This window comes from Chanodichthys erythropterus, chromosome 12, assembly GCF_024489055.1.
Source record: "Chanodichthys erythropterus isolate Z2021 chromosome 12, ASM2448905v1, whole genome shotgun sequence".
Classification (NCBI taxonomy): Eukaryota; Metazoa; Chordata; class Actinopteri; order Cypriniformes; family Xenocyprididae; genus Chanodichthys; species Chanodichthys erythropterus.
The window spans coordinates 32,954,432-32,970,225 of record NC_090232.1 but is presented as its reverse complement, the minus strand read 5'-3'; the positions used below and the strand labels follow the sequence as shown (position 1 = coordinate 32,970,225).

Here is a 15,794-nt window from a genome sequence, read left to right as displayed (position 1 = left end):
AAGCAGGTTGAGTATTCAGAAAACATGTTTGGTTTTATGTCATTATGTTTGCAATTTCATATGGTGATGCTCGCAGAAATTTCACACTTCAGCTTAAATGAAACTGTCAAATTGACCAATCCATTAAAGCCACTGACATATATTTTAAAATATGGTCTCCTACAGCCTTACAGCCATTCATAATGTTTAAACTTAGAGCAACAAGGTCATTAAGTGATCAAACTCAGCAAGCATTTCTGTTCAGTAAAGTTTGGAGTTGGGGTGAGAGTGTGGTGTGTGGGTGGCTGGCTCGAACAGAAGAGCAGGACAGAATTACGTGCTAACCGTGCTAATTTGGAAGACGAATAGCAAAATGCTGGCCAGATTCGCATAAAGCTGCCCAGCGAAACAGGCCTGCTTGCTAACGAGGCCGCGTACCTCGATCGCTCGTGTTGAGTAATGGAGCAGCTGACGTACCCTGCTGAGAGTTGAGCTGGTGGAGAATGTAGCCAACACGCTAACAACGAATGAACAGATTTAGTGACTGTCGGTTAAGCAACATGTAGACTTTGAGTTTGAGAAGAGACAAGAACATAGGGACTTTATCTAAAATGTAAAATTGAATTTAAAAAATACATATTTATTTTTTTAAATAACATTTTATGTTTTATTTGGCCTTAATAGTTAACCTAATTGATGACATGAAATAACTAGTGTTAACCAGATTAAAGCAGCTGAAACCATGCTATCCAACTTGGTATGACTGTTTTTTCTTTGATATTTAAATAGAGTTTAGTGCTTGTGTAAAGAGAAATTGCTGTCGTTTAGCCCCATGATTTTCAGAATAGGTGCTCCCATGTGGAAGTCTGCATCAACTGCAATGAAAATGTCAACCCTTTGATAGCAAGCAAAGGTCAGGGGGAAGGTACAAAACAGAACAAACACTCATAGTCCTCTTCCTGTTGAGGTGGAAGAGCCAAAGCAGGTGGAGGAAAAGAAGAAAAACAAAGGGAATATGCAATCAAAACAAGTTCAAAGATGTGAGGTAAACCTTCGTAACAAATAGCAAATAGCTTCGATACAAAAGCATCAACACCAGCTGGAAATAATGAGATGGAGAAAAAACTTTTTACACATTATGCAAATACACTTTATGGCAAAAAAGTATGTGGACACAAAACACCACCCATATGTGTTTGGTGGCATAACAAATGTAGTTTATCCTTACATTTCTTCAGTTCATCCGAGAAGCCTTTCCACTAGATGTTAGAATATGGCTGTGGGATTTGCTCCCATTCAGACACAAGAGAAATCTGTAAGGCCAGATTCTGATGCTGGGTAACAGGGCCTCCCAAATTCATCCCAAAGGTGAAGTTCAAGTCTGGGCTTTATGCAGGCTAGTCAAGTTCTTCCATACCAGACATAACTACTTTATTGAATTAGCTTTATACACAGGAACACTCATTCTGGTACAGAAAAGGCCCCTGAAATTCACTTGAATTAAGAAACCAAACCTGTTAAAAACAGGGTATTCATGTTCTTTTGGCCATGCAGTGTAAATACTGACATACTGATAATTGTTTATCTTACCGACGGTGCAATGTTCTCCGGTCCAGCCCTGGTGACATTCACATTTGCCATCCTTGCAGGTTCCGTGCTCAGTGCAGCGTGGGTGACACGCTTTCAGATCGCATACCGAACCAGTCCAACCCTCCTCACAGCGACAGCTTCCTCCTATACACACACCGTGAGAGCCACAGTCCACTGCACACACCTCTGCAAACACAAACAAAGGCGAAAAAATTAAAAACACTTTTTGGTCTGGGCTGCAGCATAGGCAAGGACTATAAAGGTCATGTGTTTTATAACGTGGTAGCACATTTCAAGCGCAGGTCTCGTCTACTCAAAACAACAAGAGCAGAGGTTACATTCCTGAGATCAGTCAAGTCTAAGTTATTGACTTCAAGTGTGAAAAACTTATGACAGGAAATAGATAACTGCAGAACCCTGCTGTGTCTAGCGAGCTGTGTGGCGGAGGGGAGACTGCCCGCCCACCTTAATCAACACCCTGTAACAATGACATATCTCAACCTTGTCTGACCCACTGGTGTATGTGCGCTCCTCATAGAGACTTAGGCGGTGGGGTGCTGGCTAAAGGTGTGTGATTGGGGGAAGGGAAGGAGACATCAGAGCGTGCGGACACGGATGTGAATTGACACTCTGAACTTTCCACCCGGACCCAGAAGACAGGCCTCCCACATAGACTGAAGCAAACACATCAAGCCAAAATAAATCGATTTATACACACTCTACGGTCTGCCAAACATCAGGAGTGCGTCTGAATGGCTTTTGAGATCGAAGCTATCACGGATGCATTTTATTAGCATTTCTCTTCGCAGGTTTGTTACTTTTCACAATTTTTTTTTTGCCATGTTTACAGGAAATGATTCTGAATTGACAAAAGCTTCCATAGCAAAATTGTTGTCAATAGAAACTAGTTTCACGTTTATCATACCCAGACGTAAATGCAACTGGCAACAAAAGCCGAGGAGGGAAAATTGGGTGCGTTTTGAATGATATCCTGTGAAAAGTGTCTGATAGCGATTTGGATTCAGTTTATGAGTTTGTGTACGTGCGCATGCAGACGTGTGTGGGTTTGGCAGAATAGTAGATGAAGACAGACTGGTGCAAAGCAGGCTGTAGTTTAACAGCCCACACACCATTCCACCAGAGCTTCGCAGTCTGACACACCCTGTCATGGAAGAAACAAAGCACCAGAAAGACATTTCATGATAAAGACAAATCATAGGAAGGGGTATTGTTAAACTCCTTTCTTCAACCTCCTTTCTGACTCTTTCTCCGGCGCTTCCTGACAAGGTGTGAAACCATGACATGACACTCAGCCAGAGCTGGTGAAAGTGTATTGAGACAAGGAAACAGAAGTGAAGAAATGTGGAGAGAATTTCCCATCAGTCCTTGGGTCAGGTGAGTGCCAGTTTGTGGTTGGCTTCCCTGCTGCGTGCTGTTATTATGCCTCCTGCAGGTGGGCAGGAGTGACGCACCCCTTCAGCGTGCATGTGTGGGCGCCTGTGTGTTTTATCCTTCATCAGACAAGACTCTGCTGAAGTTCACCTCAGTTTCCTTAGAGCGGGAGCGTGATTGAAAGAGAGAAAGGCTGTGCACGAGGACTAAGTTCACACAGACAGATGGAGAGCAGCTGCTGGGTAGTACTTCTGGAAAACTGACGGCTCGAGCCGTAAGCCTCCTGCAACTGCACTATATCAATCTGGATTACTGTCGTTGCAAGAGTTGCTGCCAGAGTTTGTGGGCTGAGCGGCTGAATGTGTCCCTGTTACACGGGACGTTATGCGCAGATTGAGGGGACATTCCTGGCTCACTTGGTGACTTAGTTATTTATATAATTGTAAGAAGGCTTAGTTTTTACATTGATTCCCAATGTGCTCCGTTAAACTTAGAAATGAGAAAAATCAAGAGTAAAAAAAAAAAGCAAAACGGCATACGGAATTAATATCATGATTTGGCAGCACTTTCACTTCATTAACATTAGTTCAATTAATTTCATTAAACTAACAATTAATATTTTTACAGCATGTACTGATACAGGCTAATGTACATTTATAAATATACTCGTGTTGGTTGTTTATTTATGCTTGTGCATAATACATTATATTCTTTTAATTCAAATCTTAATTATTTATAACTTAAATTATAGCTTGAAATGTTAATGTTTGTTAATAATACATGGAGAAAAAAAATAAATTATACCTTTATTTATTTACAAGTTAAAATGTTAAAAGATGTGCATGTAGAAATAGCAAGACTAACAAATGTCAAACTTAAATGATGTTGTTTTTATTTCATGTTAGCCATTGCATTAAAAATAAGTATCCGATTCTAGTGTTAGCCATGATATTTTTCCAGTTTCTTTTTGGGGAAAGAAAAATGTGTTTTATAAATTTGTATACGGTGTATGTTCTATTTTTTTTTTTAAAAACGACAATAATAATAATAATGCTAATGATAACTAATATATAATTTGAATTAAAATGAACAATTACTTGTAATTCTTTTTGAATTAAAAAGAAAATAAGTGATTTCTGCCACAGCATTTAAAAAACTTCCAATAACTGCACAACTTAACTTTCCAAGATGCACTTTCCAAAATAATATTTGACAAAAAAAAAAAAAAAAAAAAATCTAAGGGGGCACATGTGAGACACTTCTGTTGACACATGCCCTCCTCTCGCCCTCTGAATTAAATTTTTCTCACTCTATCATTATCTAAGACAAAAGGGGCAATACTAATTTTATAAACACTTTTTGAACAAAACCTGTCCCCACGCAAGAGGCGTTTATCTGCATTTACCACAGCACTGCAGCCGTCAACGTGACAGAGGGGGAGCATGCAGGCCTCATTCATTAGTGCTGCACTAATTGAAGATGTACAGCTAATTAATGGAAGGGAGGGAAGTGGTGGTTTACGAAGACATCAGGTGGATCTTCCTCGATCGAAATGGGGTGAGAAAGAAAGGGAGTGAGAGAAAAAGTGAGTGAGAGATTGCTGTGTGGGGCTCTAGGGTGAAATAGTATTTTCATTAGACACAGATTGCTGCTGGGAAAATAGCATTGTATAACTAAAAGGCCGACCATGGGTGAGTCCTAAAACAGCAGGAGTCCAATACTGCTCTTATTACAGAGATCAGTATCGTCACCCGCACAAACACAAGACGTGCACACACACATACCGCACCAGCTGCGGCTGAGCTTTTGATGGACTGAAAGATATTTCATAATGATAGTGTATTTAAAGTTGACTCAAACGTGCCTTTGAGAAGGTCTGCTGACAGATTAAACAGTGGGGAGGACAGAAAATTTCAAATAACAGCCTGTTAATGCCTTTAACAACAATAAGCAGCCATTCAATGTATCAAATAAAGCGAGATAAAATAATAAAATGGGAAGACTGACATATTGAGGAGGTGGGTGCGTGAGTGCATAAAGGGTACCGATGGAGCAGTCGGGTCCAGTCCAGTTGGCGTCACAGGTGCAGGTGCCGCTCTCCGCCTGGTAGGTTCCGTGTCCTGAGCACTGGTCTGGGCACATAGTCTTCAGGATCTCGCAGCTGTTGCCGCCCCAGCCTGGGTTGCAGTGGCACTCTCCGTGAATACACATGCCATGAGATGAACAGGAGGGGTCCAGGCAGTCCACTGTGTGTGTGTGTGTTTGGAAAAGAAAGCAAAAACTGTTAGTTAGCAGGTTAGCAAGACCATGTTTTTCTTTCTTTTTTTTTTTTTTTTAAATTCAATTTTCTTGCATAAAGACTTCATTATTAAAATAAAGCAATGAAGGGAGCACTCAAAAAACTTTCACTGTAGTTAGCACAAACCATTCGTGTTCACATTACTTACATGTAATTACAAGAACTTAAAGGGATAGTTCACCCAAAAATGAAAATTTGATGTTTATCTGCTTACCCCCAGGGCATTCAAGATGTAGGTGACCTTGTTTCTTCAGTAGAACACAAATGATGATTTTTAACGGCAACCGCTGCCGTCTGTCATTCAAATAATGGGAGTGGATGGGAACATCTTCTATAAGAGTAAATAAAACTTGCTCAGACAAATCCAAATTAAACCCTGCGGCTCGTGACGACACACTGATGTCCTAAGACATGAAACGAACGGTTTGTGCAAGAAACCGAACAGTATTTATATCATTTTTTACCTCTAAAACACCACTATGTCCAACATTTCAGGTTCAGCATTTCAGGTTCAGGTCTGATCGTGCTCTGACAATGGCAGTGATGTCTGACATTCATTGAAGTATATGCGCGAGACATCACTGCCGCTGTCAGAGCGCGATCAGACATCACTAAGCGAATGCTGAATGCAGTTGGACATAGTGGCGTATTAGAGGTAAAAAATTATATAAATACTGTTTCTCGCACAAACCAATCATTTCGTGTCTTAGGACATCAATGTGTCGTCACGAGCCGCAGGGTTTAATTGGATTTGTCTAAGCAAGTTTTATTTACTCTTATAGAAGATGTTCCCATCCACTCCCATTATTTGACTGACAGATGGCAGAGGTTGCCGTTAAAAATCATCATTTGTGTTCTACTGAAGAAACAAAGTCACCTACATCTTGGATGCCCTGGGGGTAAGCAGAAACATCAAACATCAAATTTTCATTTTTGGGTGAACTGTCCCTTTAATGAGTATTGACAACTTTACTTAAAGGTGATAAAGAGGATCTTTTTGTCGACTGAGAAACCAAAGACTGTTACTGAGTTTTTGAAAGGAGCGTATGCGTAAGAACAACCCCCCTCCTTTCGTGGGAACGCCTCCCAAAACTCGTAAACACTCGTATTGGAACACGAGTGTTTACCACCGGCATTCGCTGTGTCGTGTTAGTGGATTCATTACGTCGGACTCACCGCAGGTAACTCATAATCTGCAGTTGTTACTCCTGTCTCCGGACAAAAACATTGCATGCGGCGCCTGTGGAGTGTGGAAAGTTACTGGAGAGCGCAGCCGCGCACATCTCTCACAAGGAACGTCACGGCAGTGATTGACAAGCCAGAGGGCCAATCGATTACGCGATGTTCGCGTAAATGATTGGCAGATGTTTTTAAGGTCCTACCTCGTGCACAGATGATGTATATTAATATTATTCCTTTCAGTGCACCTAATAAATAGTCTTTTATCAGTTAGTAAAGACAGTTTCAAGTAATATTGCAAAAATGTATAAAACAAAACATCCTCTTTTGCACCTTTAATAAGTGTTTGTTCAGTAAACGTTGCTGAGTGAAACGCACAAATTAACTGAGCAGTGGATCCGTAGTTCTCAGCATGCTTTGCAAGGGACTGCATTAGGAGAGTACATTTAGGGATTACATTTTATGTGTTTTTCAGTAAAGGGAAAGATGTTGTAAGTTTATGTTAGTGTTTAATGTTCAGTTATGTTGGACATTTAGTGGAGTTTCTCTAATGTTTCTGAATTTTATGGTTACCATTATGCAGAAGAGTAGCGCCTGTGTTTAGGCTGTGAGCCTCATATACGCATATTTAGGATGGACTTCCTGCTCTCAATTAGTTATTTTTTTGAGTGCATGGTTAATTTAATAAGGTAAATTAAGTCAATGAATGTGTTCACCTTAAGTAATAAACATAACATTATTAAGTAAACTGTACGTATTAAGTAAACATAACATTATTAAGTAAAATACATATAAATATTATGTAACAGTGACAAATTCAAATGATTTGTATTTACTCAATGAAATGTCAGTGTTACTTGAATTTCTTTTGTTCATGCAACGAAACTGTTATTTGTACAAATTACTCAATATAGTTGTGCAGAACCACTTGACACTGCTTTTTTTTTTAGATAATTTTGCATAGAGACAATACTGTGATAATGAAAAGAAATAAAAACTGCTGATGTCTGCTACATTAAAGGGCACCTATTATGCAAAATTCACTTTTACATGGTGTTTGGCCATAAATGTGTGTTGGCATTGTGTGAGCAAAACCACCCTAGAATGAGAAAAATCCACCCAGTGGTTTTTTTACAATCTCAATAATTCATAAGCACTGTCTCAGAATGCCCTGTTCTAAGATTGCTCTCACTGTGACGTAGAATTGCGCTAAGCCCCGCCCACGTGGTTTGATTGACAATCGGGTTCTGGCATAGACCCCGCCGTCGGTGATCTGTCAACAATCCTCCATTGTTTCAACGACAGCCGGTAATGTCTCCTAAGAAACATAAGTGTTCTGTTGTGGGATGTAATAATGAACATAGTAGTTTTCACTTACTTCCGACATCAGAGCCACTGAAAATGCAGTGGATGGATTTTATTTACGAAGGAAAGGCGCCACTCAAAATTCCAAAATCATTTTTTGACTGACTGTTTTGAGAATGAGGGTCAATTCAAAGCAGGTCTTGCTTCAAAGTTAATCCTCAAGTGTGGATCGTTGCCTACTGTTCGCGATCTGACGTCACCTCCAGAAGAAGTAAGTGTATTTAATGTTTTTTGAGCAAATAGTCATTTCAGTCGATGTCAGCCAATTCAATAACAAATGCGTCTAAAGTTGTTGTCGTCGTCGTAGAATGTCTGTGTATATAATTTAAACCTTGTTTGTATAGTGTGTATCTAACGTACTTAGCAAACGTTACCACAGTATTTGTGTTTGTAGTTTCAAAAAATTGCGCGAACGTTATCACAGAGTGTGTGTGTGTGTGTGTGTGTGTGTGTGTGTGTGTGTTGCACATCCATAATTGCAAATGGGACGCGATTAAAACTCTATAAGTACATAAATGTATCAAATAACCATTCAGAGACGTCCTGCTCCAATTCTGAATTGTGTTTCTTCTGCCGGAGTCTCTTCATCATCTGGGTCTGATTCCGGTTCAAACATGTACGGCTGAATGCCATTCAAAACAGCGGGTCTCTCATTCTCAGCCATTCTGCTTCTACCGACTGGTTATTGCCATAGGTATGCAAGTTACGCCCTCATCCAAAGGCAGGGCGGGGATATGCAGCTCATTTATATTTAAGGTGGTACACACCAAAACAGCTCTTTTTAAAACAGGCCCCAAAAATGACATTTTCAAATGGTTATAATAAATTAACTGTGGGGTATTTTGTGCTGAAACTTCACAAATACATTCTGGGGACACCCAAGACCAATATTACATCTTGTAAAAAGGGGCATAATAGGTGCCCTTTAAAGTCTAAAAAGTACATTTTTACTTAAAATGTTAATACTACTGCTAATACTTTTAACATGTTTATAACATGTAAATAGTTTTTTTTTATACTAAAAAGTGAACCGATAGTACAATTTTGTAAAATGTTAATACATTTTATTACTACATAGACACTTTACTTTAATAATGGATTAGAAAATATAAAATAGGTATAACATTAATGCAACCACTCATAAAATACAAATCATTTATACCTTTCTAAATAATTAAAAAAATGGTTAAAAAAAATAAATAAATAAATAAAAAAGACTGACAAGATGTACTCTGTTTAGTCAACATCTCTGCATTGTGTGCTTGCAAAGTAAATAAAATAGGTTTGTTAACCTAAGGGAACATTGTGCAATAGAAAGTTAATAGGAAAAATATGTGGTGTTTTTTACAGTAATACACTCTCTTTAAAATTCTCTCATCTCAATGGAATCCATCATTTGCTAACTGTCAAAGTGTGCATAGCATAAGCTTCACATTATATGGCTTTCAAAAATCCCCTTGTTCCAGTGCACGCACATTATAAGCAGAATCAGACAGTACATGTAGCAAAGCATGATCTATGTGCCGCTCAATGTGCTTTCAAAGAATGTGCTAGAGATCTCATTGGGAGAAATCCACTGCTACAGATGGGAAAGCAATTTTTAGGGGCTGAGGCACAAGCGGGGCTGAATTCACAGAGTGGAACAGTGCTACGCATTGCTTTTCAAAAGCCATTAGGGGCTACTGTGCAGGTGTGTATGTTAGTTTATGTGCGTGTGTTTATGTTTAATAGCCCTTGGGAGAGAGCTGAGGTGCAGTAACCCTTAATTCCTCTGATTGTGTGGTAGTTGATGGGGCTTAATCATGCAATTGATTGACAACAGGCCAATTCATGACCAGAAAATAAAGTTCCCTCCATAAATTGCATTAGTCGGTTTTGTTGTTCGTGCCAAATCATTACAATCGGGCTGCAGGAATGAAATCTTTCTGGCTTACAGGAAAAAAAAAGAAGAAACAAACACAGCACACTCAGTACATGCTGCGTGCCGAGTCACGGTAACATAAACACTACGCACAAAGCTAATTTTGGTAATTAAGAAAAATCAATTGCAATCCAGCATTTTCCCCACTCATGAGGCTGATGGGTAAGGGACCTGCACATCAGCAGGGACATCAATGTAATTATTTGCTCTGTGAAGTGGAGAATGGCAATTGTTTCTGGAATATTGAACTATTAACTCATGGGTAATGATTATTGCAGGGACAGTAAATTATCAAAGAAGGTCACAGGCAGAAGAGTCCCTTTGATGGCTACAGACAAGGCGTTAGGCTCCTCATTAAGCAAAGTGATGCTGAAAGGCGATATGAACTGGACAGATTTTTTTCTCTCTCAAACACTCAAACAAGCCCTTCTGTCTCTCTCATTCGCTCTCTTTTTATCAGGTCTGGTGAAAAGCCTCTCCGTGTCCACAGAGACAGAGCTTTCAAACACTTCGAGAGGGGGGAAAAAAATCAATCCCTCCTCGAACCAATGGGTAATCAGCGATCACGTTGATAACGCATTATCTTGCACATCTTTGATGGTGTAATGCAGTGGGGTTTAATGGCAAGAACGCTGAAAATAGCAGTGTTAGATAAATGCTTCCATTATGGTTTCTGATGGGTCTCTTATGAACTGAGACTTGAGATGCTGAAGATGTCTGTAAGGAGGGAAACAGCTGAAAAATTCTGCAGAACTCTGCAAAACAAATAAACTGTTTTCTAACATCAGACCATTCAATGGAGGGTCTGTCTGTGAAGTCGGAAACACGGTTTCTTAGGAGACATAAAATAAATTAGTTTTTGATAGTGTTTGATTTGTATCCCTGACCTTCTTCACAGTTGTCTCCTTTATAGCCTGTGTTGCAGGCGCAGGTGCCCATGATGCAGATTCCGTGTCCGCTGCAGTGAATATCGATGCACTGGTTGCTAGGAACGTCACACTCTGTCCCCTTCCAGCCACTGTAACAAAGACAGCGCCCCCTGGAGTACTGCCCATTGCCACTGCACAGCACCGGACAAGCGGCTTTGAATAGAAAAACAAAAAGCAATTGGGAAAAAAATGGCAAGAAAGTAGTTTGACATTTTTAACATTCAACGGGTTTTCATTTCAAGCGATTTCTTTATGGATCTTCTTTAAACATTTTTATACCAGACTGATACACTGACAAAGGAAGCAAACAGACGGTGAGGAGAAAAAAACAAAAACAATACCACCGTATAAATAAACTAAATAATACAGTAAAAAGACCATGGAAAAAAAAAAACTAATTGTTGCTTTCTCTTGGTAATAAGAAGCCGTTCAGGCTTGGGAATAGAGTCCCACCATAAGCCTGCTAGCCAGCCGTACTTGCACAAATGACAATCTGAAACCAATTATGAATAGCGACATTGGTTGTTTATTTCTCTGGAGAGTCGTGTGTGACTGTGTGTGTGCGCACGCGAGTAAGAGAGCATACCTCGTGAGCAATCAGGCCCAAGGAACCCTGGGAAACAATGGCACGTTCCCGAGCGACAGTCTCCGTTACCATGGCAATTGTGTGGACACTCTGTGAGGGTATCTAGGGGGAAGAAAGAAAGTGTGTGAGAGGGAGCCACAGAAAGAAAGAGGGCGAGAAGGGAAAGGAGAGTGAGAAAAGCACTAATTGAGGAGACAGTCTGTGGAAATTAGCAGACATTCAGACCCCCCCATCTTTAATTAAAGGAGTGCCAGATGCGTGATTAACAAAAACCTGCATCTAGGCTTACTCTGCCTTAATGAACCAATCAAAGCATTATTACCACCAATTAGCAGCCAAACGCTCTGCTTGGAGCTTTCTTTACACTGCTGGATGGCCATTAAAACACACATACACACACGTTTGTTTTTCTGTCATAGTGGGGACTTTCCATTGACTTTTGTTTTTATACTGACATAATGAGAATTGTCTATCACATAACCTTAAATCTTAAACTCAAAAACTAAAGTTTTTATGTTCATAAAGACATTATTTAGCATGTTTAATAAGCCGCTTTCCTCATGAAACCGCAGCTGGTGCCAAGCAAAACCTGATGTGTAATACACAAGTGTGTATACACTCACATCCGCTCCTGCTCAAGTTTACATATCTGCATTTATATACTAAAAACACACTTATTTATATGAATACACAAGGACCATTGCTAAAAAGAAGGCGAAAATGACTTTATCTGTGCTATTTCTTAAAAGAAGTATTACATATTGCTTTGATACAACAACAATATCACAATAAGTTAATATTGTTAATATTTAGCAACCTAGATTTGGTCTGCCAAGGCAAATAACACAAATTCCTGAGTGAATCAGTGTTTTTGAATGAATCATTTAAGTGAATGATTCTATGGCTCACACTTAAAGTGAGTCACTTGTCGTCACCTACTGCCGAAACAATGTAACCTGCAGAAAGAGTGACTCATAAATCCCCACTACTAATACAAGGTTTTTCAAACTTTTTATATATATTTATATGTGTGTGTGTGTGTGTGTGTAAAAAAAAAAATCGCTTTAAGATGATTTTGAATCTTTTTTCTATTTACCAATAATACAACTACCAATAAGATAACTGCTAGATGCATAAATCTATGGCTGTTAAAAGAATAAAACAATTCATCTCATGATTTTAAGAATAAAACAGTAAGAATGTCAAATTTGGTCAATTTTAACATTATTATTATCATCATTATTATACACAATGTTTCTCCAAACTTTTCTGTGGCCCTCTCGGTCCCCTGAGCCCAGTATGTTTGGAACACACAGACCAGCAAAGGGAAATAAGCAGTGAAAATTCTCAGGGCTGCTGGACAGTAATACCAACACACTTGGGAGTGCTGCTCAGCCAATCAGATTTGAGAATTGGATTTGAGATCTAGCTGTTGTATAATAGGATATCATTCAAGCATACTACTAGATGTACAACTGTTATAGCCAGCTACAGATTTAATCCACTGCCACCACACTTTTTTTGACTCCCTCACTTAGTGTGTTGCCAAGGTGACGTCAATGATTGTGACATCACCTGTCGATTCTTTCATTAAAAGAAGCAGCTCATTGGTGTCTAAGTCAATTCTGACAGGGTAATGAACTACACCGGTCTCTTGTCGCCAGCCCGCTGTTATGACACCACTGAAGCGTTTAGCAGAGCTCTCAGACAACCCCACTGCAGGACCATATTACCTCGCTACAGAGAAATAATCAATTTTCATTTTCAAAAGGTTAACTTTTTACTCATTGAAGCATAATCAACCCGCTTTTAAAAGAGGACGCTGGCTGTAGTCCCACTGATCATTTTTCATCTTCTAGTCTTTGTGATCAAATTCGAAAGGAAATTACTCTTGCTGAAGCCTATTTTTATGAGTTCATGGTGGAGGTGAGAGAAGAGGGGAAAGGGAAGGGGAAGAGAAGGTGAGAAAAAGAGAGAGAAAGAGAGAGAAGAGGTCCTGCAGGTCACCAGGCAACACTTTGAATCAGCTGCCGCCCACTAGCCACTTAAAGCACAGATCGATACGGCTCTGACCGTCATTATACACGCTCATCTGTGAACACTCTTCCCTTTATCTCTCTCTGTTCAAACAAATATCCACAAAGAGGCTGAACTTATCAAAATTTAGGCTTAAAAAATATTTTTTTAATGTGATTTCATAATTTGAAAGAAGTCTTTTAGTCTCAACAAGGCTGCATTTATTTGATCAAAAATACAGTAAAAACATTAAAATTATGAAACATTACAATTTAAAATAACTGATTTCTATTTTAATATATTTTAAGATGTAATTGTCACTACTCCAGTCTTCAGTGTCACATGGTCTTTCAGAAATCATTCTAATTTGCTGATTTGGCACTAAATTGTTATTTATGGTGCTAAATTATTATTAATGGTTCTTAATAATAACAATGCTGAAAACAAATGCTGTTTTTGCTGCTTAATATTTATGTGGAAACCATTATACATTTTTTTAGGAGTCCTGATTTCAGGATTTGATGAATAGAGATTACAAAAGAACAGCATTTATTTTGTATCATTATAAATGTCTTTACTGTCACTTTTGATCAATTCAATAAAAGTATTTTTTAATCTTTCTCTAAACATTTGAATGGCAGTGTATATTGTATACTGTGTTTATGGGTACAATTCATTTTGATGTTTTATTAAGTGTTAACAATGAGATTATGTGGTTTTTATAATCAATTAAGACTGCTTTTGTCATTTTTAACAAGATGGACAAAATTTGTCACTAAAAAAGTCATTTGGTTTAACCAAAATTTCAGCTTTATTGAATAACACTTTTGGTTATACCAAATGACAATATTTTCAAACAGTGCTAACAGGCTGATATCTAGTTGGTTAGCTTGATAGCTAGCTAGCAAAATGACAGTCAAACTTTTTTTATTTAGTACAATTTTACAACATTTTCCATGTTTTATAGCGGTTGTACCAAATGACCTGATGTTTCGGGACATGTGTATAAATAAGTGAAAACATGAATTTTTCAAATAGTTAAAAGAGAGTTAGTTACTTTGCTTCACGACCATGTGGTCCTTTGCAGGTGTCTGAATGATGTCACATCCTGTCACATGATATTGACCGCATGACTGCACCAAAATGGTCCCTTTATATTAGTTACTCCGAATGACATCAATGAAATTCATTTTTCCAGACATTATTTCTCATAACAAAGCAACGATTACAACACATACTTTTAATACCATTTTGCACTATGTTGATATATGATGTTATAAAATCATGCCAGAATAAAAAATATATACATTTATTACATTTTAAGATATTTTAATCACATATGAAATGGTTGTATTGGCCTTTGGATGGTTAAATCTGAATGACCTTTTGACACTTCACAATCTTTAAAATACCTTTATATGTAGCAAAATATAATTAAATCCTTTTGGATTCAATAAAAGAGATCTAGTTGTACTACCTTACATTCTTTGGATGTAATTTCTTTGTTTTTTATTATTAAAAACCACCATTGACCCATTTATACATTAACATTTTTCCTAACTCAATAGCCTACATTTGTTATTCATATAAATAATATTATCAGAACAATAATTTTATTGAAATTTTACATGAATGTGTATAGCCATGGTTTACCTATGATGATGGTGTTGTAAGAGACTTGCTCAGTGTTCTTTCCGTCATTGTAAAAGGCGAGATGCCAGGTGCCTGAGTCCAGGAAGCGGATGAACTCTGCCTCATGAACATTAACTGAACGAGCCTTCCTGGCTGCTCCTTCCACCTCCACCAGTCCTCGCTTCTCTTTAGCTATCAGGCGACTGCCGTCCAACAGCTCCACAAAGTCATACTGTACACAAAAGCAGACACACAGAATCAAATCGCATTTTAATCACAGACTTAGTTACTGGTAGGTCAGTTTTATAAAATAAAATGTCAAAGAATTGGTTTTGATACTTGTAACAACAGCATGTGGCTCTAACACTTCCACGTTTCAAGATATTGATGTTTGTAAATATATTGTAAGCGATATAATGAATATGTTGGGAATCAAGAGGGTGCTTACACTCTGGAATCCTCTTTGTGAGTGTTTGAGGAAGATCTTTAAAAAGACACTACTTTTCAGAAATGCTTTATGACAAAGTTTTTACATGTCTCTTCGACAAGCTGCACGACACAGAGTTTGAGTCAAGGCCTCTGATGAGTTTAACATGCTCTTCTCAATTTACAGTGCATTAAAAAAGAGATTTATTTCCTAAGAGACTCGTAGGAGAATGACACAAGAGGAAGAGGAGAAGAATAAGTGAGCAAGAAATTATAAGACAACGTCTGCAAAACGAAAAGACATTTCGATTAGCGGAGGAAAACAGAAGTCTCCACGCCTTTATCTGTCAATAGAACTTCAACCTATCCTTTATTCCACCTTTAAGAAACATATTGATTCATGTGTGGCAATTAAAGTACTGGGTCAGTGCTATTGACTCTTATTGTGGAGGCCTCCTCTGCCAATTACCTCTATTAAGC

The 15,794-nt window shown here is 38.4% G+C and overlaps 1 protein-coding gene across 8 annotated transcripts in view; it reads right to left on the bottom strand.

Moving 5' to 3' along the window:
- The window catches only part of tenm3 (teneurin transmembrane protein 3), a 284,146-nt gene that overhangs the window by 60,799 nt on the left and 207,553 nt on the right, over positions 1-15,794 (bottom strand). For all 8 annotated transcript variants that reach the window (XM_067404649.1, XM_067404648.1, XM_067404651.1 and 5 more), the window contains 5 exons: positions 14,910-15,120; positions 11,241-11,342; positions 10,613-10,807; positions 5,007-5,207; positions 1,570-1,755 (listed from right to left, as the gene is read on the bottom strand). In XM_067404649.1, the coding sequence (XP_067260750.1) occupies positions 1,570-1,755; positions 5,007-5,207; positions 10,613-10,807; positions 11,241-11,342; positions 14,910-15,120 (895 nt within the window). The remainder of the gene's footprint in view (positions 1-1,569; positions 1,756-5,006; positions 5,208-10,612; positions 10,808-11,240; positions 11,343-14,909; positions 15,121-15,794) is intronic.